This window comes from Clinocottus analis, unplaced genomic scaffold (assembly GCF_023055335.1).
Source record: "Clinocottus analis isolate CAN_PGR_092001 unplaced genomic scaffold, fCliAna1.0.p SCAF_209, whole genome shotgun sequence".
Taxonomy (NCBI): Eukaryota; Metazoa; Chordata; class Actinopteri; order Perciformes; family Cottidae; genus Clinocottus; species Clinocottus analis.
The window spans coordinates 1-21,454 of record NW_027175942.1 but is presented as its reverse complement, the minus strand read 5'-3'; the positions used below and the strand labels follow the sequence as shown (position 1 = coordinate 21,454).

The 21,454-nt window shown below is 42.3% G+C and overlaps 1 protein-coding gene across 1 annotated transcript; it reads left to right on the top strand.

Moving 5' to 3' along the window:
- Positions 1 to 1,049: 1,049 nt before the first annotated feature.
- Positions 1,050 to 21,292, top strand: LOC137791943 (activating signal cointegrator 1 complex subunit 3; the record flags this gene model as incomplete). The annotated part of the gene is made up of 14 exons (XM_068587159.1): positions 1,050 to 1,182; positions 1,276 to 1,444; positions 4,903 to 5,123; positions 6,810 to 6,895; positions 7,399 to 7,565; positions 8,094 to 8,239; positions 9,738 to 9,858; positions 10,463 to 10,605; positions 13,145 to 13,282; positions 13,675 to 13,795; positions 14,167 to 14,299; positions 14,664 to 14,789; positions 20,938 to 21,049; positions 21,158 to 21,292. Coding segments are annotated over 14 exons (1,951 nt in total), but the record flags the coding sequence as incomplete, so codon positions are not given.
- Between the last annotated feature and the right edge of the window lie 162 nt (positions 21,293 to 21,454).

The window sequence follows — 21,454 nt, the reverse complement described above, 5'->3', positions numbered from 1 at the left end:
AGCTCATTGTAGCGCTGAATATGAAGATGAATGTTTATGTCCGATTAGCGATGCGTGCTTCAATCATGGGAGAGTGGTAATGATAGACCGGCCGGCTTAGCTCTGATCCGGCTGCAGAGCCGGGACACATGTACCGACACATGAGCCGCCTCCCCGATGGCACCCAGGACACATGCCACACTGACACATTAAGATAAATACTGTCCGAGCCCTGTGAGTATTGTTTATGCCTCCTGCTTTCTTTAAGGTTTAACTAGCAGTGTCTTTTGTCTGTGCAGTTGTAAAAACGATTTTTTTCATGTCCCCATAATCCCAATTATTCCCTGTTATTCCCTTTAAATGTATTCTTAGACTGTCAGAAATCAATCAGTATTTCTAAACTGGAATATTACCCTGCCCCAAGTTTACTGTTTGTTAGTTTGTCACATTTCCATAAAAAAACATATACATAACATGATAGTTTGACACTGGACTGTTTTACCTCAAAACTTGTACGACTTCAGGTGTTTATGGACGCCCACTTCCGCCACCAAAAAAAAACACAATTATAAAAACAACAAGAAAGTCATATTATGACAACAACAAAAAAGTCATAATTATGACCAAAAAGAATGTAGTAGTAGACAGTGATAGAGCCTGCGAGTTAGTGGTCGTGCATGTACAGCGTGCTTTTAGCTTATATTTGCGACAATGGATGTACGATGGAAGCCCATTTACGCCTCTCAACCCCCCAAAAAAGTGATAATTATCACAAAAAAGTGATAATTATGGCTTCTTATTATGGCTTTTTTGTCAGAATGACTTTTTCTTTTTTTTCATAATTATGACTTATTTTTGTTGTTGTCATAATTATGACTTTTGCATATCATCACAAAAAATAAGTTTCAACAATTCTCTTCAGTCTCAGCAACAATTTATAGTATGAGGTCGACAGTGGTATTTCTATGGAATAGATATTAGCAATAAAGCTCTGTTCGATTTCATTACGTGTTAAATTGGTGAGTTTGTATATTTTTCCTTTGGTGTGATATATTTGAACTGCACTGCAGCGTGAATGATGAGCTCTTCCTCTCGCTGATCCAGGTCCACGGCTCGGTGGGTGAGCCGTGGTGGTTGTGGGTGGAGGATCCCATCAATGACCACATCTACCACTCTGAGCACTTCCTCCTGCAGAAGAAACAGGTTGGTTCTTTTACTGTCTTGGACCTCGGTGACTTGAGGACAATGTGGTTGATGTGTGTGTGTGTTTCTTTCTTTTCTTGTTCCTCCTCCCAGGTGGTAACAGCAGAGCCTCAGCACATAGTGTTCACCATCCCCATCTTTGAGCCGCTGCCCTCCCAGTACTACATCAAGGTGGTGTCTGACCGCTGGCTCGGGGCCGAGGCCGTCTGCATCATTAACTTCCAGAACCTCATCTTACCCGAGAGACACCCCCCACACACCGGTACACACACTCACTCACACACGTTTATGATGTGACAACAGGGATTTGTGTTGACTTGAATTTGAAATACACTACTGATACTGAGTCTGTTAGTCTGTTTCAGTACCACCAACAGTTGGTGGACTGACACGTTGAATGTCTCCAGCTGTTAGACTCCAGTTGCTGCTGTTCCTTGTTAAGAGCCAGACTGAGTACATCCATTACATGCAAAAGCCTTAAAGTATTATCAGCCAAGTGCTATGAAATTACCAAGTAAAATAAAGTAGTGAAATATTTTTCATTTATTCCGAAGTTGTCAAATAAATATAGTAAAATAAAAATCTAAATGTTTCCCTATGAAATGTATTGGAGGAGAAGTATAGCAACTTTGCTAAATAAATGAGTACATTCTCACTGCAGGGGATGTATTGGCCGATAATTCTGAAGCTAATTGCAGATGAATCAGTTTTAGTGTGTATGCCGGCCTACGAGGTTGAGACTCGGGTGTCTGATCCCGGACCGCTCCGACTCTTTGCCAGATCCACAAACTCTCTACTGCAGCTGTTTCACAGGGCAGACCTGAGGTTTTCAATGGCTGCCCCTGCTCTCCTCAAGGCAAAGACGTCTACTGGTGGCCAAAATATACAGTGTTTTTTTTGTTTCTGCCACTTTGGGTTTAATTTAATAAACAGACTACTCTTGCCCCACTGTCAGTATTTGGCTTTCATGCATTAGTATATTTGTATACCTACAGAAAACCTAATGGAAAGCGCTGTTTATCATCACATATGTGCCACAAACAGCTGGCTCTAGCGCTGTGATAGGACTCCATTCTTACGTCATGGATCTGATTCATAAATCCAGACCTATTCTTGGATTTTGGAATAGCCGTGTTCATAGTTATGAATGATGAATGATCCTTTGTTTCATGACCGCATTACCTCTTCACTGCGATGATTCAACTGTTAGACTGGCTCCTTAGATTGTCCTAAGGTCATCCTTCCTGTCAATCATAATGTTTTTATCTGAAAGTAGATATTCAGTAGTTTCCATGTTATTTTGTGGGCTTATAGTGTGGACAGAGGTCTTTATAAAACAGTCACGTGTAAAGTACAGTCTCCAGTTTAGGCTGCTTATTGTGGGTTGCTACAGTAACATGTGTTGTTGCTGAACTGTCAGTGCAGACGGATGTGAAACAGACGTCTTCGTCACTTGAGATGTTTTTTTATTATCGTATAAATTGGCCATAAATTGCGGACTAAACTAGCACAGACATGAATGATGGATGAGGCATTTTTTATATAGTGAAGGAAACCTAAGCTTCCACTGAGATCTATTACTGGCCTAAGCCAAAGGATACTTTACCTAAAATCAGCGACTATAACTTACAGTCAGCGGCTCACCACCACATAATGACTTAGCAGTTTGGAAGCTGCACAGAGACTTCTAAAGCCTGTGTGGACTGGATCTAATCCTCCCATACTCCACTCCTTCACTCCTCTAGACTGTAAGACAGGAAGCAGCTTGTTTTTTCTGACCACATTTCCCCTCAGTGAGAGCAGAGTTAATTATAGCATAAAACACATCATTTAATGCCTTGGCAAGTGCATTCTTCTTCAAAAAAGTCAAACATTACTTCTTTTTTTAAATTTTTTTGACAACATATCGAAGAACGTCTTCCAGCCGATGTGACTGTACAGTAAACATTCCATTTCTGTGGATGTTGGGAAAGAAACGTAATGTTTTCAGAGGAATGGATGAAAAGGGGAGTGCGTCATTAAAGCATACAGTAGGTCCTCGAGACGAACCCATCCAGAACTGGAAGGGCACTAATGCCCTTTCACTCAACGATAACGGAAGTGGAGAATAACTTGTGTATTGGACCCTTGGTTCAGCTCTGCTCCAGGTCTGGGGAGACTGCGGCTCAGCGGTGAGCGGGGTCGTCCTCCAATCGGATGGTTGTACGATCCCCGGCTCCAACAGTTCATGTTCTCAAGCAAGACACTTAACCTTAGCCCCTCCCATCAGTGTATTAATGGGTGTGAATGGGTAAATGATGACATGTAGTGTGAAAGGGCTTTGAAGCACCGTACAAGTACAGTCCATTTAACATTTCATGGGTTCTTCCTTAGCCTATGCTACACCTTTCCACCAAGCTTTGTGAAAATTGGGCCAGTCAAACAAACCAAACCAAACATGTGATCTCCTCGGTGGAGGTGATTAAGCATCAATATTGTCGTGGTGCAGTTGCTGGGATTACCAGGTTTTTACCTTGGAGATTTACAATTGTGGAAAAAGATGCGTTCCGCCGTAGCCAACGTGTTGAAGTCTGAATGAAACGTCAGTGAACGGTGCCCAAGAGGGATTTGTCGTTAAATCAGAAGCAGGGGGAGGAAACCCTGCAGGTTTTCATCCGTAGTGGCACCGAACCGGATGTTTTGCAAGTAAAAACATCTGTGAGCCGCTCTGATCCACAAATAGTGAAGTGCAGTTTGAATATGAATGATGTGACGAGCTAGTCTCTTTTGACTTTTGCACGTCACCGAACGCTGGGTTGAGTTAGCCAACTTTTGAAATCATTTTACAAGAGAGAAAGACAGGGAGTTGAAGCCAAAATACTGTGAAGTCTTTTTTTTCAAACACATCTTGGCAAACAAATAATGAATTTAGCGTAGCAGGATTAAAACCAGGACTTACAGAAGGGCCTGGAAACCAAACAAACACGGGTACCTCATGTCTGTTGTTTAACTGACCCGAGTAAAGCCCTCATTTAATCCTATTTTCAACCCTCACACGACCATCTCTGCAGTCATACAGCTGTTGTCTGATGACATTACCTCTTGCTCATCCTAAAAGAGCAGACAGGCTTTTTTCAGATCTGTCCTTAGTTGTACTTTGTTAAAAGAATATTTTCTTTATTTCACTTGAGGAAGCGTAAAGAAACCTAATTTGTTTTCTTTGATTAGATCTGCACTTGCTGACACTTGAACAACTGTTTGTGTGTATGTATATATATATATATATATATTCCGCAGACACACTTTAATTGAATTTCATGAAAGTGCATGAATCATTGTGCAGGATGCAACGTTTCCTCAGCCACTACTTCCTTTAATGTCGGCTGCATTGTTGTAATCGGTGTGTTTCCTATACAATACAATATTGTGTGGTTGTTAGTGCAACAGCCATATTACACACTTAGTTTTTAGAACCTTTGATATGAAGGTATAAAGATCTCTGGCTCGCATACTGCTGAAATAGAAATACATTGTTTGACGCCTTTAATTTGAATCCTCATTTTGATGTGCGTAAAAGTCTTCTTTTTCCATTACTTTAACTATATACAGGAAGGATCACCTTCAGTGAATGTTTTTAAACATACTTCCTGTTCTGTAGCATATCAACTCTTTTTTTTCTGCTGCCGCAGTGAGTCCATAAGAATCCGGACTCATCTTCTCCCATTTCTCTTCCCCTCTCAGAGCTGCTGGACCTGCAGCCGCTGCCGGTGACGGCTCTGGCCAACCGGCAGTACGAGAGCCTGTACAAGTTCACCCACTTCAACCCCATCCAGACTCAGATCTTCCACACGCTGTATCACACCGACACCAACGTCCTGCTGGGGGCGCCAACGGGCTCTGGAAAAACCATCGCCGCAGAGATAGCCATGTTCCGGGTCTTCAACAAGTATCCGAATGCAAAGGTTTGACTCGACGGCTCCGTCCGTCTCACTGTTGGACTCAAGGGGATGTTTTGTGTCAGGGCTGACTCTCTTTTCTACTCGCGAACATTACTACGACACTGAAAACCCACGGCAACCAAGACCGGAGTCTGTTCAGTGCTCGAGAACAACAAAGTTGAATTTCACATTTAGTCAAACTGGAGGAGCACTACTGGTGATCGTATTGCGTTGTGTACTCGTCATCGTTATCAGCTGACCGTTCTTGCAGCTGCCCTCTCAAAAAACAGACACACAGACCAGGGAAACAGTCATGTGGTCAGTTATGAGCTTATTTGTGGCTGCGAGCAGACCTTAGCTGGCACGTCATCCGTTTGGAGTTTCACAAACTCACATACAAAGGACTGTGTGATTGCAGTTGGAAAACACCAATAATTCATTTCATATGGCTGGATCAGCATTGTTGCTCTGCAGGGAAGACGGAACATTTGACAATTTTCGTGAAAAACACATTTTGGCAAACTCCTTCTGAACACTGGGTCCGATTGCTGCAAAGTTTTCTGTCGATCATTATTGGATTAACGTCATCTTGTTGTTATTTCGTTTAAAAGACATGGATCAATGAAATTCATAGAGGCGTGGGTTCCTACATAAATACACATAACTTCCAAACTATTTGGCCTATCATCACGAAATTTGCAGGATATTTCCACATGGCATCCTGTAACATACCCTCAAATGTTCATACCATTCTACCACTCGGGGGCGCAACAGTAAGTCTCCCATTTTCTGCATTTTTAGGCTTTTTTTTTTCAGGTGTTGTAACAAACTCCTACAGAAATTATGCGATCAACTTCACATTTGGTCATGATGATCTTAAGACCTATGTGATGAAAGACAATTGATTGATACACTACTGTTCAAAAGTTTGGGGTCACCCAGACAAATTTTTAATGTCTTCGCAAGTTCTGGTATGGAATATCCTTCACGTCTAAGAACAAGAACAGTTCTCTTTTTCTGGCCATTTTGAGAGTTTAACAAACCCACAAATGTGATGCTCCAGATACTCAACTAGCTCAAAGGAAGAACAGTGTTATAGCTTCTCTCACCGGCAGAACTGTTTTCAGCTGTGTGACATCACTGCACAAGGTTTTTCAAGGGTTTTCTCATCATCCATTCGTCTTCTAAGGCGATGATCCAACACAATGTACCATCAGAAGAGTGTACATGATTAACTTCATGTTATCTGCATTGAAAAAAAGACATGCTTTTCTCTAAAAAAAAAAAAAGTACATCTCTAAGTGACCCAAAACTTTGTATTGTATGTAGTGTAGTGTATTTTTTTTATTGATGTTTTTTTTTTTTTAATCTAGAATTTGTTCCTGACATGAATTTCCAATTTCCTTGTGCACCAGGGTTCAGATGTATCAACTCATGTTTTGACATTTGGGGAAATTTTCTTGACCTCTTGATAAGCATCACTTAAAAAACCCTTCACTGTTATATGGAGAAGCAGTCCAAGTTGTATTATTAATAACCCCAGTGGGTTACTTAATTGACTGTTGCTGTGGAAAAGCCACCACCTAAAGGAATGCTGAGAGATGCTCCAACATGAGAAGTTGTGATAATAAAGTTAACATTTACATCCAGCTGAGGAAACCTGCCAGTGTTTCTCTCCATTGAATGCTGTACTTGCTGCTGTGTGTCCAGGTGGTGTACATCGCCCCACTGAAAGCCCTGGTCAGAGAGAGGATTGATGACTGGAAGATCAGGGTTGAGCAGCAACTGGGAAAAAAGTAAGTGAAAACAGACTCTACTCCCAGAAAGTGATGGCTGGCAGAATACATTATGGAGCTGTCATATAAGATAAGATATAATGAGATAATCCTTTATTAGTCCCTCAGTGGGTAAATTACAGGATTATAGCAGCATTGCTCACAAGTAAATAAAGATAAAAATCAAGTAATATCAATAAACAGTACAACGATAATAAAACAACATTAAAAATTAACAATAATAAGAATATTAAATATACAGACGGTATGAAAAAATTGTGTATAAAAGTACTTAAACGTAATGGATATTGCACGTAGTAGGTACTGCACCAGGAGATGAGTGTTCACAAGTTTTCAGAGTGCTCAAAGTGATTTATAAAGTCAAGAAAAAGCCTGATGTGTATTTATGTCTCAATATATGTGGAGGTCCTGTAAAAATAAATATACCCTCCCATAATGTAAACATAGGAATAATGACAGAAATGAGCAGGCTGAAGTGTTTCCTGGTTCTCGCCTGTGTGTAGAGTGGTGGAGCTGACGGGTGACGTGACTCCAGACATGAGAGCTATCGCTCAGGCCGACCTCATCGTCACCACGCCAGAGAAGTGGGACGGAGTGAGCCGAAGCTGGCAGAACAGGAGCTACGTCCAGAAAGTAGCCATTCTCATCATCGATGAGATCCACCTGCTGGGTAAGAGCCCACAGCGGACCTGCCGGAGTGCCCATGAATGGGTTACGTTTTGTTAACTCTTTTTAGGATTAAAGCTCATGGCCAGTAGTTTGTGCCGATACATGGTTGCTTCCAAAAGTAGCTTTTCAGTCGGATCCAGAGCAGCCGTGCAGCTCTGTGCAAATATTCACAAGTTCACGAATAGACAAGACGCCTGCAAGAGGAAAGCAGGCTGACCTCCATAGGGTGCAGATAACAGAGCAGTCTCAGTAGAAAGACAACGACCTATGACTGTAGGAGGAAGCCAGAGGACATGCGGACAACATGCACAACTGTAAACACAGAACCCTCTCGCTGTGAGGAGATACATTGCAGCAGTTCGCAGGGTTCATACAGTGTGTGTGTGTGTGTGTGTGTGTGTGTGTGTGTGTGTGTCATAGGCTAATCTTTCCACTGCCGAATGTTCCATATCAGAAAATCCATACCAGCTTGAAGAAACTGTTTTACTCAAACATCTTGATTGGACTGTGCCATTATGTCTGCTTCCAGGTGAGGACAGAGGTCCGGTGTTGGAGGTCATCGTATCCCGGACCAACTTCATCTCCTCCCACACATCGAAGACCGTCCGAGTCGTCGGCCTGTCCACCGCTCTGGCCAATGCTCGAGACCTCGCTGACTGGCTGGGAATCGGACAGGTCAGATATCCGTCCCTGGCACGAGCACGCGCTGCAGTACTCGTCTTTTCCCCACATACCAGAACATAGCTTAGTAATACTTTTTCAGTGGATTGTCCGTACTTTGTGACTCCTCGTTTTTTGGTTAGACGGAGGGATCATGTTCATAAGGAATAGGGAGCTTGGCTTTGTGTTCAAAGAACCCTGCTGCGCTGAAGCCGGCCAGAAACCACAGTCTTTGTCCAGCTCTGTATTTCTATGCTTCATTTGCTTCCTGCCTCCTCATATCTGATTGAATGTATATAATAATAGCAATTAAGATAAACAGATACTTTTGGAGTTGGAGTCACAAGTTGTAGTTTATCTCTGTAATCATCTGTGTCTGGATGCCCTGCTTAAGTCCTAATCATCAGGAATGACTGCAGTGAAGTGGATGGATGCTGGAGCATCAGAAATGGTACACAGAAGACGTATTGATATGTTTTTTGACTGAAGGCCAGTGCTGATAGTGTATACACCTCCATGAACGCTCATGTTTGCTACAGTCTGAGTTAAAAAAAGAAAGTAATTCAAATCATATTATTGTTACATTCTTTTATATTGTCCATTCTTAACAGTAAACTTACTCTTTATTTTTTATCCTATTTTTCCTTTCACTGTTTAATATTACATGTGGTAAAATGCGTTTGTTTATGCATTGTTTGATAAAAAGCATTTAAAACCTTTTTTTGAAATAATCAACAGCCTATAAAACACTGAAAAAAACACTCACACATGGTGATTCCTACTGTTTCTGGTGATAATGTGAGCCACCATTGTTGGGTCAAATGTCCCAACATTTGGGTCCAGTAGAAGATGTCTCAGTAGCACAGCTAAGAAGCGGTTATGCACTCCATCCAGAGCAACAAGACGCATTTTAGAGTTGAATGTCCTGTTCACCGTGATGATCTCTGAGGTAAATTTATCTGGAGGCCCAGTCTGTTTGGCATAAAGAATGAATGTAGCGAACAGAGCGTGTTTACATGTGTTTGACACAAAAGGCTGCTATCATTCCAGAATTATTTTTGTCGCATGTTATTTTCTTTTTTTGCCCCTTTAAATATATCCTTGAGTGTATGTATGTCTGCAATTATATGACTAATCACATTGTGCATCATCACAGACACATTAAGAGAGGCGCCATTGGCTGTCTGCCATCCGTTCATCTGACTGGCTCGCTGCTGTCCGATCCATTAGCTTTGAAGATGTCTGTCGACACGCAGCATCCCCCAACACAACGCACAACAAATAATGCACTGTACTCTTCACGACCTCCTGTGTTCTGATCACACGCTGCAGCATATCGCCCCGTCACACAATAGACACAGCATCAAAGGTTAAACGCAACACAGCAGAGTCCAGCAGGGGCCGGTTGCTCTGGGCCTCGGTGACAGTGACAGACAGTTTGCATTACAGCCAGATGGGGCTTCATGTTGCCAGCTGCTCACGTTAACCTCCTCCTCCTCTTCTCTTCTAACAGGTGGGTTTGTTTAACTTCCGTCCGTCTGTTCGTCCCGTACCGCTGGAAGTTCACATCCACGGTTTCCCAGGGCAACACTACTGCCCCCGCATGGCCAGCATGAACAAGCCTACTTTCCAAGGTACTGCTCCACGTCCACATGTGCTTGTGCTTTATGCACATTTATACATTTGATTTGTTGCTGGCAGGCTGGACTTCAACTTACTGCTGCAGAATTATTGGCATTTGTTGAGAGCTATTCAATCTTTTGTGTTATGTCAAAGTAATAATAATAATCCCATATGCAATCCATGTGTGTATTTCAGATAAATAAAGAGGGGCATGATTTATTTTTTTTAAGACCAGGAATCCAAAGTTATCCATCGTTAAACCTCACATTACGCATGTTTTCTGAATTTGATGGTATACCACATCGACAATTCTTCTTTAGCTTTAGTTTATAAAAGCAAGGACCGAATGGCCTGAAAGCAAAATGTGGGGAAGTCAGAAAGTATTGAGTGACAGACTAACACTGAATTTTATTTTTTTTATTTGTATACAAAAAGATACATATATAAAATAACACCAGTGTGCGGCAACCCCACTTCATCCAATTCAGATGAGGTTTCTTTCCTTTGAATGTGTGCTGCACCCACCAGAAAAGGCATTTTGAAACCTAAAGTCATGGGTCATGACAAATAGACAGTACGACTCAGTATGTGAAACTTGTGTGTACATCTTTACAGCGATACGGAGCCACTCCCCAGCCAAGCCGGTGCTGATTTTTGTCTCCTCGCGACGGCAAACTCGACTGACTGCTCTGGACCTCATCGCTTTCCTGGCCACAGAGGACAACCCCAAACAGTGGCTGCACCAGGACGAGAGAGAGGTACGCTAAGCTAAGGCTGTACTGTACGCTCACCGGAGGCTCAGGCAGAGCAGCAGATTCACTCTTGCGTCTGTGTCTACGCAGGATGCGTTCAGGCACTGTATTGGGAGTGGGTCACCCACGTTTTTGACAATGTACGAGTAAAACAGTAGACTTAAAGCGTGATAAACAGTCGGTGCTGGCTGCTCGACCTTGTCTGTTCACATTTAGCTCACGTAGGCATGTATTAAAGGGCCAGTTCACCTCAAAACCGCAGTGGTGGCGCCGCTAGATGGCGGACACAAGGCGCTCGCAGGATTCCCTGATGCTGCTGCTCAATTTCTCCGTGTAAGTGCCGGTTTAAGTATAATTACAGATGGAATTCCATCCAACTGGTGCCAGAAAAGCCAGTGTTATCCTCCATTATATAGTCTGTGCATTGCTTAGGATCAGTTCAAGATGGGAGCAAATGACTCCTCTGAGCTCACATTTGAAAAGTATGATAATATTATTATAACACTCAGATCTCCAGTACTGCTCTCTCACAGTGTTATGGTGAGGGAAGAACTATTGACTGGTTTTATCACATGCTTTTATAAAGTTGTGTCATCATTCAAACTTAAGCAGGACATCAACCACCAGCAGTGCCTTACCTGCTGTTCACAAAATGTTCGTCATCCTTTCCTCTAAATACACATGCCGTCACTCGCTGACTATAAAGGCTTACAGCAGTGGGATGCTGCTTTATCATTTTACTTTTTGAACGTCCTCTTGTGTTTTGGAGCATTAACACAAGCTGCTCTTCTTGAATCCCTCCCCACCAAATGAGCACAAACATATGGGGCCGCCATGCCTGGCTTCTTGACAGTTGTTATGTCATTGTTATCGTGTAGTTTAAACAACACGTATTGCATGCCTGTGTAGGGATCGCCTGCATGCTCGGGGAAAATCAAATGCTAAGCTGGAGAAAAATGACAAACAGTGGTCCCTCAAGGCCACGCCTGTTTGCCGTGGATGTATAGGAGATCGCCTTGAAACATGGATGACAGCTAATCACAGGAGCCTGATTGGTCCGTTCTGTAGCCTATACAGGACACACCCTCTTTACTCAAAGCATGAAAATATGGATGTATATGTGTGATATGTGCTCTCTCCATCTTACGTGATCTCACGATCCCAAAGAAATATCCAAATGTAGTGTTCAGTTTGCCATTCACGGAGCGGAAAGTTAATATGAATGTTTGAAATTTGAAATAGAAATTAAATGTTTTTAGCAGTGCTGGCTCAGGTAGCCTGAAAACCGTTGAAGCTAATAGAAGGTTAGCCTCAAGAAGATTTGCTAGAAATCTATAATCAATACCTTTGAGGCATCAGGATACCGTCATTTCCATAAACAAAGCAAATGGCAAAGCTTTCACTTGGGTCATAGATCTGGTGTAATGCGCTGTGTTTTTAATAGACCCACACAGGTGGAGGGCTGATCTAAGAGGAAAGTATTCCTTATCTTTGCTATAATGTGACAGAAAAAGCAAAAGGCTTGTGGAAGCATTACTTGCTGACAATCATTTCAATCATCACCTTCTGTGTTAACTATTCATCTGCATTGTTAACTCAACTATGATGGATTGAAAATGATACAGTAGTATTCAGTTGTGTCTCCTAAACCCCGCAGACACACTTCTCAGTGCAAATCTGGCCCCGTCTCAGAGCAGAGGCCCAGCTCCTGTCCGTGTGTGCACAGCGTCCCCGGCCTCTGTGTGTGTTCTGCTGACATGTGCGGCCGCCTGCTGCTTCCCCGCGCCGGCCCGTGTAGCAGCTCAGCTCCCTGCTGTTTGACTGACAGGCTTCTGGCGATAGCTGCTTAGCTCTCAGCGGGGGTCACCCACCGCCTCAAACCCCCTCTCTGACCTGACAGCTCTTTCTTCCTCTGCTGCTGCCCCGAAGCCCCCGGCTCTCTTCTCCCTGGGCTGGATATTCACTCTCTTAGTATTTGAAAGATACATTGCAGTTTGAATAATTGATTCAATCAGATGTTATGAGTGTTTTTTTCCCCCAACACTTTATCTTCAAATTATGTATTTTTAAAAGACAAAGAACACCAATATGGAGGACAGAAACCAGCTGTTGTGTCCGTCTCTGTATACTCCTGGAGCTCTGCTCCGCTGGTTCTCTCTGGCAAAGCACAGGATTCACCTTTTTGACCTTGAACCCAACAGTTTGTCTTTTCAATTAATGAGCCACACGTCTGCAACTGAACTGAGTGAGACGTCCTTGTCTCAAACCTCGTCTCTTTATCTTCTCTCTGCGAGACACGCAGAGAGAAGATAAAGCTCCAAAGTTTGGCTACATTTTACTCCAGTAGATTCTGACAACTCTCATTGTCTTTTCTCTCATAACATACTCAAAAAGAACCAGTAACAGTCTCAAAAAAGAATCAAACCAATAAGTAGTATGGATAAAATCCCAGAGATACCTAATCCTTTTGCATAAACCGTTAGCGGTGTCTTTGTCTTGGTTTTGTTGTTTGATCTATCATGTCTGTGCTCTGGTCCATCTCTAGATAGAGGCTATCATCGCCACAGTGCGGGAATCCAACCTGAAGCTGACGCTGGCCTTTGGGATCGGCATGCATCACGCTGGCCTGCACGAGAGAGACAGGAAGACTGTGGAGGAGCTGTTCGTCAACTGTAAGATCCAGGTACGACCTGCTGCCTAGATCTATACTGTTCATCTCAACTGACGACTTAACATACCTCCAAACAACGTTGCCCAGCCTTAAGCTTACCCTCCCCGAGTGTTGTGCGGCTTGAGTGATGACCATTTTATTGCAGATTTAATCCGTTCTATACTGCTAGTCAGCTTAAAGCTTTGGCCTTAGTCTGAAATATATATGCACATATAATATTGAACTGTTGTGGGTGTGATGGATACATTAGATATGCATTCCCATTTTACTGATGTTATCCTCAACATTACACAAATGATACTAAATAAGTTTTACTTTTTTTCTGATTCTTGTCATTTTACATTTTTCCTTTAGTTTGGTTTAGTTTCTGTGTAATTCCAGGAACTTCCTGTCTCTTTTCTCAGGTTCTGATTGCCACCAGTACTCTGGCTTGGGGCGTGAACTTCCCGGCTCACCTGGTGGTCGTCAAGGGAACTGAATACTTTGATGGCAAAACCAGGCGCTACGTGGACTACCCCATTACAGGTACGCAGTCCGCGAGGTGTTTTCTCATTGTCTATGGGTTAAGAGAAGCGTTTTTGTAATGGCAACCTCTCAGGCAGTGATTTGTCCTCCATACATCATTTGACGCCCATTTCACATTTCAGTCATATCAAGAGATACATATTTATGGGGTTTCTGTAATCGACAAAATGTTGACAAAATTGTGACCTTTCCTATAATACTGCTGCCTCTGTGGTGTTGGCATTTCAGACAGAATGCCTGCAGTGCAGAGCATCCTGGAATAGACAACCAAGTGACTACAAAGAATCACTTGCATTGTTATTGCAGTTTATCTTAAGTATAGTGTAACATGGGATGGAGGAGCAGCTGTGTAGTGTGTGCTATGTGTTTAGATGTGCTGCAGATGATGGGGCGAGCAGGCCGGCCTCAGTTTGATGACCAGGGCAAAGCCGTTATCCTCGTCCATGACATCAAGAAGGATTTCTACAAGAAGTTCCTCTATGAGCCGTTCCCTGTGGAGTCCAGGTAACTGCCTTCCCCCACCACTGTGGTTATTTATATATATATATACATATATATATATCAGTTTTTTTCAACCAATAGTCCACAACCCAAAGGTTTTCTAGTTATCCCTGTATTATAAGACAGGGAAAGGCATAACATTTCCATATTTACCAATGTTTTGACATGAAAATGCAGGAATTTGCTTAAAAATGTATTAAATTAGCAATTGATAATCAGAATTGTTGGTAAAGTATGTGTTGCTGATCAGCAAATAAATGAACCAGCTAATCTTCTTATTTCTGTTTGTGGAGGAAAGGTATTGAGGTTAGAAATCTAGCTGGCCGATAGTAATTAGGTGTCCTGTGACTGCCTGTCGTATCTCCAGCCTCCACAGTGTGCTGTCGGACCATCTGAATGCTGAGATTGCTGCAGGAACCATCTCATCCAAACAGGATGCAATGGACTACATCACCTGGACCTACTTCTTCAGGCGGCTGGTGATGAACCCGAGGTTAGACACACCACCTACGGCAGCAGATCACTCAGTTCAGGACTGAAGCAAGCACACATGCACACATTCTTGGCCCACGCTCACAACCTGTTCAGAGGAGTGCCATGTTCTTCGGTCAAACATCTGCTGTGTAGACAGAGACCATTCCAGTACATTCCAGACTGTTGGTATTTGCACGGCTGTCATCCCACATTTTCCATTCAGTCCCTGACTGAGACCGAGCAGTAAGGTTTCTACCAGTAGGGGTCTGTGAAACAGGACACTCTCATTTGGGATTCTAGTATTTCAGGTCTATATTCAATGTCTGACCATTTTCCACAAAACAATGACAAAGGTTTAGTGTTCTGGGACTGGTAGAGAGCTTCAAACAGCAGTTATGGTTAATCTTTGGCTGACACTGGCCATGTAAACACAACATTTACATGGACTGGGGCCTTTGATATCATTCCCCTTCTGTTTCTCTCCAGACTGTACTGGCTCTCGCCATGAGTTGAAATGTCAAGCCTGAAAACTCACACTAATGAGACCCACCATTAAAATACTACTGCAACTGCTACAAAGATCAATGGTTGAATTATTATTAGTGGTAGTAATGGATGTTTCGATGCAAGTAGCAACTGCTAGTTCAGATGGGATGTAGTTTCCCTCGAGCTTGTTCTAGGTCTGGTTCTCCCAGTTGGACAGGCCTGGAAAACCTCCACAGAGGCTTCCAAGAAGCATCCTGATCAAAAGCCCAAACGACCTTGTCTAATTGATTGAAATAGTTGTTTTGTTGATCGCCAAGTGTCTCTTACTACCGAACATTCAAGACCATGAGGGTTGGAACATAGAACAGACCCTTCAGCATCAGATCATGCTTCACCATGACAGGCATTACTGTGGTGCATCAATCTGCCTGTGATCTCATGTTCCATTTCACTCTTGCTCAATAACAACACTGCCAGATGCATAATCTTCTCCACAAATAGAGGAATCCATTACTTTTACAGAATACCATGAAGGTGCTAATTCTTATTCCAGCTATTTCACACTTTATTTTTCTGTCACGCCCCACTTGGGAGGAAGCAAAATGTTCAGGCCCCACCGCCCCAAGAACATTGGAATAAAATGGTCCTACTTTTTGCGACTCCCCCATCCGTGCTTTTTTAATTAATAGATTAAGGAAAATGGAAATCCCTTTCAAGTAAACCAGATTGCTCCATCTGACAAAAACTATTAACATGCAATTACTTTTGTTAAAACAATGCAAATAAAGTTATATATGTGCAAAACATAACTCATATTTGGCAAAAAAGATTACCAAGGAAGCCGGTTGGATCCCTGTTTTCTCCCCAGAGTTCCATGTTGAAGTGTCCTTGAGCAAGACACTGAAGCCCCAGAGCTTCACAGCAGCACAAAGCTCCTTAATTGCTGATGACGGGTAGAATGCAGAGAATAATTCCCCCACTGTGGGATTAATAAACGATTCTTAATATATATATATATATATATATATATATATATATATATATATATATATATATATATATATACATATATATATATATATATATATATATATATATATATATATATATATATATATTGTTAAGAATCTGCATCTCCCCCGCACCCCACCTGTAATGTTGCGCCCCAAAGTTTGAGAACCACTGCTTTGGTAAAATAACCATCACTGTGTAACACAACTCAATAACTAGGTGTTAAACACGTATGTTGTTTTTTTTAATATCTGGCAGGGCTGTTGTCATAAAGTTGAATCAAATTGATTTCAATGTGTCAGATATGTTTGATCAACATTTATTGTCTGGTTTTCAGGTTGGGAAAATTAATTAGATCACAACTGAAAAAGTTCCTTCTCAGTGATCAGAAGCTGATTACAGGTTATTGACTTGTTGTTATTTTTGACGAGTTACTTAAAAAATAAACAAAAAGTATTTCAGAACAATTCAGATTTGGTGGGTTTGATACTGGATTTAGATTCAATGAAATGCTACTGATCTCCATCCCATAGTGAGTGTATCAGACAATAGTGGTTTTGATCAATTCTATGGATTCTTCAATAGTTGACATTCCAATTAAATGTAGAGCAAAGAAAATGTTAGAGGGCCTACATGCTGCAGCAGCATCCACACCACAACTGGACTGACTTTGTATTCCATTATTTGCACTTACAGTTGCCACTAAGTTAGACCCACAGGCCTTCCATTAAATCAAAACAGAATTTGGTTCCAGTATGACAAACATATTTTGCCTTTATCGCATGCTCGTTAATCAACAGTTGTATACGGGGCCCTCCTAAATTCTGTTTCACGTTAACTCAGATGATAGTCAACATCATAAATTTTGCCTCTGAATGCGCAGATCCCCCAACACTGTTATCTCCACGCAGCTGTGTTTTATATCTGAACAGCTAATCTATCACCGGCGCTTTTATGCTTTGATTTCCACAACACACACACACCCAATTACACACGAACACAGGCGTAGGGTCCCATGGGTATCGTAAACGTCTGCAGGCCGACTCCCCGTGCCATCAGGAGCCTAATGGTGATGATGCTAATGGCCATGACTTAATCAGACAGGCCCTGCTACCAGTAAAGATCTGTGAAATGTGTTCAGTAATAAAAACATTCAGCGCTTGGAACCGCGTGCTGTTAACATGTGGAGTGATGGGAATGAAAGAAATACTTAACATTAAACGGCCATTAAATTTGACTATTACCCGTCTAAACTGCTGCTTCCAGCCCACAAGTGAGACTGTGATTACTCCTCCCTGCTCCCAACTACACAATAAATGATCCTGTATGATGATCATGAAGATACCGTTTGTTTTAATGTAATATAAGAAGTGGGTGATTTCTTCTGAAGATTTGCATGCATTATGCAGCAAACTGTAAAATGACCTTATCTCGTAATCCCCCTCACCTGTTACCTGATTTATTGGTAGACATCCTCACTATTATTGCTTCTTTTTTCTTTACTTTTCTCAACAACTTAAAGCTCCACTCGGGTAGTTTTTTGTTTGATTTGAACATGTTTGGGGTCTATGTTCATTGGCATACTGTAGGTGGTTGGTCCTCAGGCCAATAGCCCTTCTTATTAAAGTTTATATTTTCTTCTTTTATTACGAAAATGCGCCAGCAAAATATGTGATGGAAGCAACATGTACTTGGGAAGTTGAAGGAAGTACACCAATGATTACATAAAACTTAACTTCTATCACAGCTTGTGCATATACTGTGTACATTCTTCTTTTATATATTGATAGAAAAGCCAAGTGGTATTTCACACAGTCACAAAACAAGGGAAAACCTGAGGAAAACAAAGAAAACAGTATTTTTTCTGGGAGTTTTGGTTCTGTTGTCATCAATGGACAAGAAACATGGCTGATCTGAGCCTCAGATTCAAGAGGTGGTAGGTTGCAGTGCACGATCGACAGAAAGGAAACTAGCAGGTGTACCGCCAGAAATTACACAGGCAGAGTGGCTTCTAGTTCACTGGCCCATCTAGGATCCAATGCTCACCGAGGTTTGGAAACGAATGAGGATATTTGTGGTTGAAATGAGTTTCCTTTGCGAGGTGACTGGGCTCACCCTTAGAGACAGGGCAATGGGCTCAGGCAACTGCAGGGAGCTCGGTGTGGAACCGTTGTTTCTTAACATTAAAAGGAGCCAGTTGAGGTGGTTTGTCTTGATCAGGAGCAACAGTACACAAATCCTCATGGATGTAGTCTAATCACATCCAAGTTGGAGGAGACGACGGGGAAGACCTAGCAAGCTGAGGGATGAATTCTGTCTGGTCAGGGAACGTCTTGGGTTCCCTCTGGGGGACTCATGGACATTACTTGGAAAAAATGATTTGCTGCCTGCTGCCCTCATGACTTGGACCCAGATAAGTGGGGATTGATGGACGTGGCAATTTTTTTCATGAGATCATCAAATTATCATAACAAGTGTTTTTAAGAAATACTAAAAGCTCTTCCTTTTAATTGTTGGTAAATGGTAAATGGACTGTACTTCTTCCGACCACTCAAAGCACTTTAACACTACATATGTATTCACCCATTTGTGCACTGATTAAAGTTATGCAAGGCTACCATGCAATGTGCTACCTGCCCATCAGGACTAACTAACATTCATACACCGTAGACACAGCCGACGTGAGCGCAACTGAACCGTAGTCGCCCTTTTTGGATGTATCACCTACGTAGATATTGCCATATATATGCCAGTAACTCTTCAGGCCCACACGTGTACAATATCCAATAGATATTGTACACTTTATTAGTCCCACAGTGGAGATATTTGCAGCATTACAGTAGCAAAGTGCGAACCAACAAAAACCAGACATAGGTAGAAAAACAAGATCAACACAAATACATAATGAATGATTGTTCATATTGCATAGTGGATTGAACAGAGTATTCATATTGCACAATGTATACATTGGATGTATATTGCACATGAATAAATGAGTGAGGAATTGTCAGTTTTTGGTATGTGTGTTGTACCGGGAGCAGTGTTGGTTGTGCCGCCTGGCAGCAGCAGGAAGGAAGGGCAGCGGTTCCACTCCCTCACACACCGCGGGTGAAGCAGCCGGTCACTGAAGGAGCCGCACAGTGTTGTCAGAGTTACCTGCATGGGATGGTGGGGGATGTTGTCAAGCAGGGATGAGAGCGATTTGTACTTCATCTTAGCCTTCTGAAACAAACAAAAGGAAGGTCTCTCGCCAAAACTGTATTGCAGCTCATACAGCAATTTACAAAGGACCATCATCAGCTGGTACTCGAGAACCACCAGATGGTCCTCAAAGAGCACATCGAGCACAAAGAACCACCAGTAATGTCCTGTGAACAGTTCTCCAACTTAACCCAGACATATTTTACATTACATTACTTACATTACACTGTTTTTTTTCACCCTTGAAAATATACCTTAAGGATATTTGGCATCTGTTTCTACCAGCTTTATTGAAACCATGCCTGGTCTCCTTCGCTCTTTTATTTGACTTGCACACACCATGCACAAATATTGGCATTATGAGCTGATGAAGCGTGTCTTTCATTACTTTACGGCTAAGCCTCATGTGGTAACTCTTACTAAGCAGTGCTGAGCATGGAACCTATTTTGTCTGGCCACTGGTTGTCTTATTTTAGATAATACTTTCAGGCTGTAGCTTTTCTTCACACCACAATAGTGTGTACCAGATTAAAACCGGCAATGCACAGAGACAGTAGTGACGAGCCATTTTGCTCCAACATTGTTGCCTTTGTGTTTCATTAGGCCATAATGAGATTGCATCATCGATCTCATTGAGGGGAAACCCCAGTCCCATCTCTTTGCTTCGTCTTATCTTGTATGTTTTCATATCCGGGATATGATGTTCACATTCAACTTAATATTACACTAACTAATTCTATCACTACTCAGGGGTCTACGGTGTTGTATTCATGTCGTTGACTGCTTAACATCCTTTATATATTGAATGATGTACTTCCGCTGTTGAGAACAAACCCTGTTTTGTTTGTTATATCAAGTATTCATCACAGCACTGTTTATTACAACGCAATGTGGTCACACCGGAGGGTGGCCCAGCGAAGGTAAATCAACATACGTTCATGAAATAGATGGCGAAATGTAATATTCTAGCCAAGGTCACAATAACTCTGCAAGGTGACCAGACAGGAAAGGCACAGTTTATTCAGGAGATGTGTTTGTACAACGTATTGGTGACCCTTGTCTCACGATTGTCTGAAAACCCTGCCACAGCTGTGGAGCAGCTTATTCTTCTTCCCGGCCGGCTCACGGATGCTTCAACACACCTCAAAAAAGCTACGCTAGCTTCCTCTGTTTTGGACCCTGTGGCTCTTGTAATTAGCTAACCTTACAAACACTCCACCAGGATACTCTGGAGCTCAGCTGTAAACACAGTCAGTGAGGAGTCATGGTCCAAGCAGTGGGATTCTACCTACAGCATTTGTGTCTGCTTGCACTCCCCGAATCATTACTCAGCACATGTTGAAAAAGTCCAACAGTCAATACAAGTTCTCTGTTCAACAGGAAAAATAGACATATTATTTCTTTTTAGTGCTTTTACACAAGGTCATTGGTGCGTTTTTATCAATCACTATCCTTCGTTCTGTGTTCAGTTATTACAGCCTAGAAGACGTCAGCCACGAGTCTGTTAACAAATTCCTGTCCAACCTCGTGGCGAAAAGCCTGCGGGAGCTGGAGTGCTCCTACTGCATAGAGATAAAGGAGGTGAGTGGGGGTAGTATTCTGATGTCATGTTATAGTCTGTGAAATGACAAATCTGTTTTAACATGGAATCCGGTTCTGGTTTGTCACATTTGTCCATTAATGCTCTAGGATGACCGGACCATTGAGCCACTGACCTACGGTCGCATCGCCTCCTATTACTACTTGAAGCATCAGACCATCGGCACGTTTAAAGAGCGCCTGAAGCCGGAGCTGCCCATCCACGAGCTGCTCTCCATTCTGACGGTGAGCACTATGAAAACATTGGCTCACTTGCTTTGGTTTAAACTGGTAAAAAACGTACAAGAATATTCACAAATCTCATTTCACACCATGTATTAGCTCGGTCAAGACTTTGTCTTGTCAGGCCGGTGGTAGAAATGATCCAAGGGATGGACACTAGGGCTT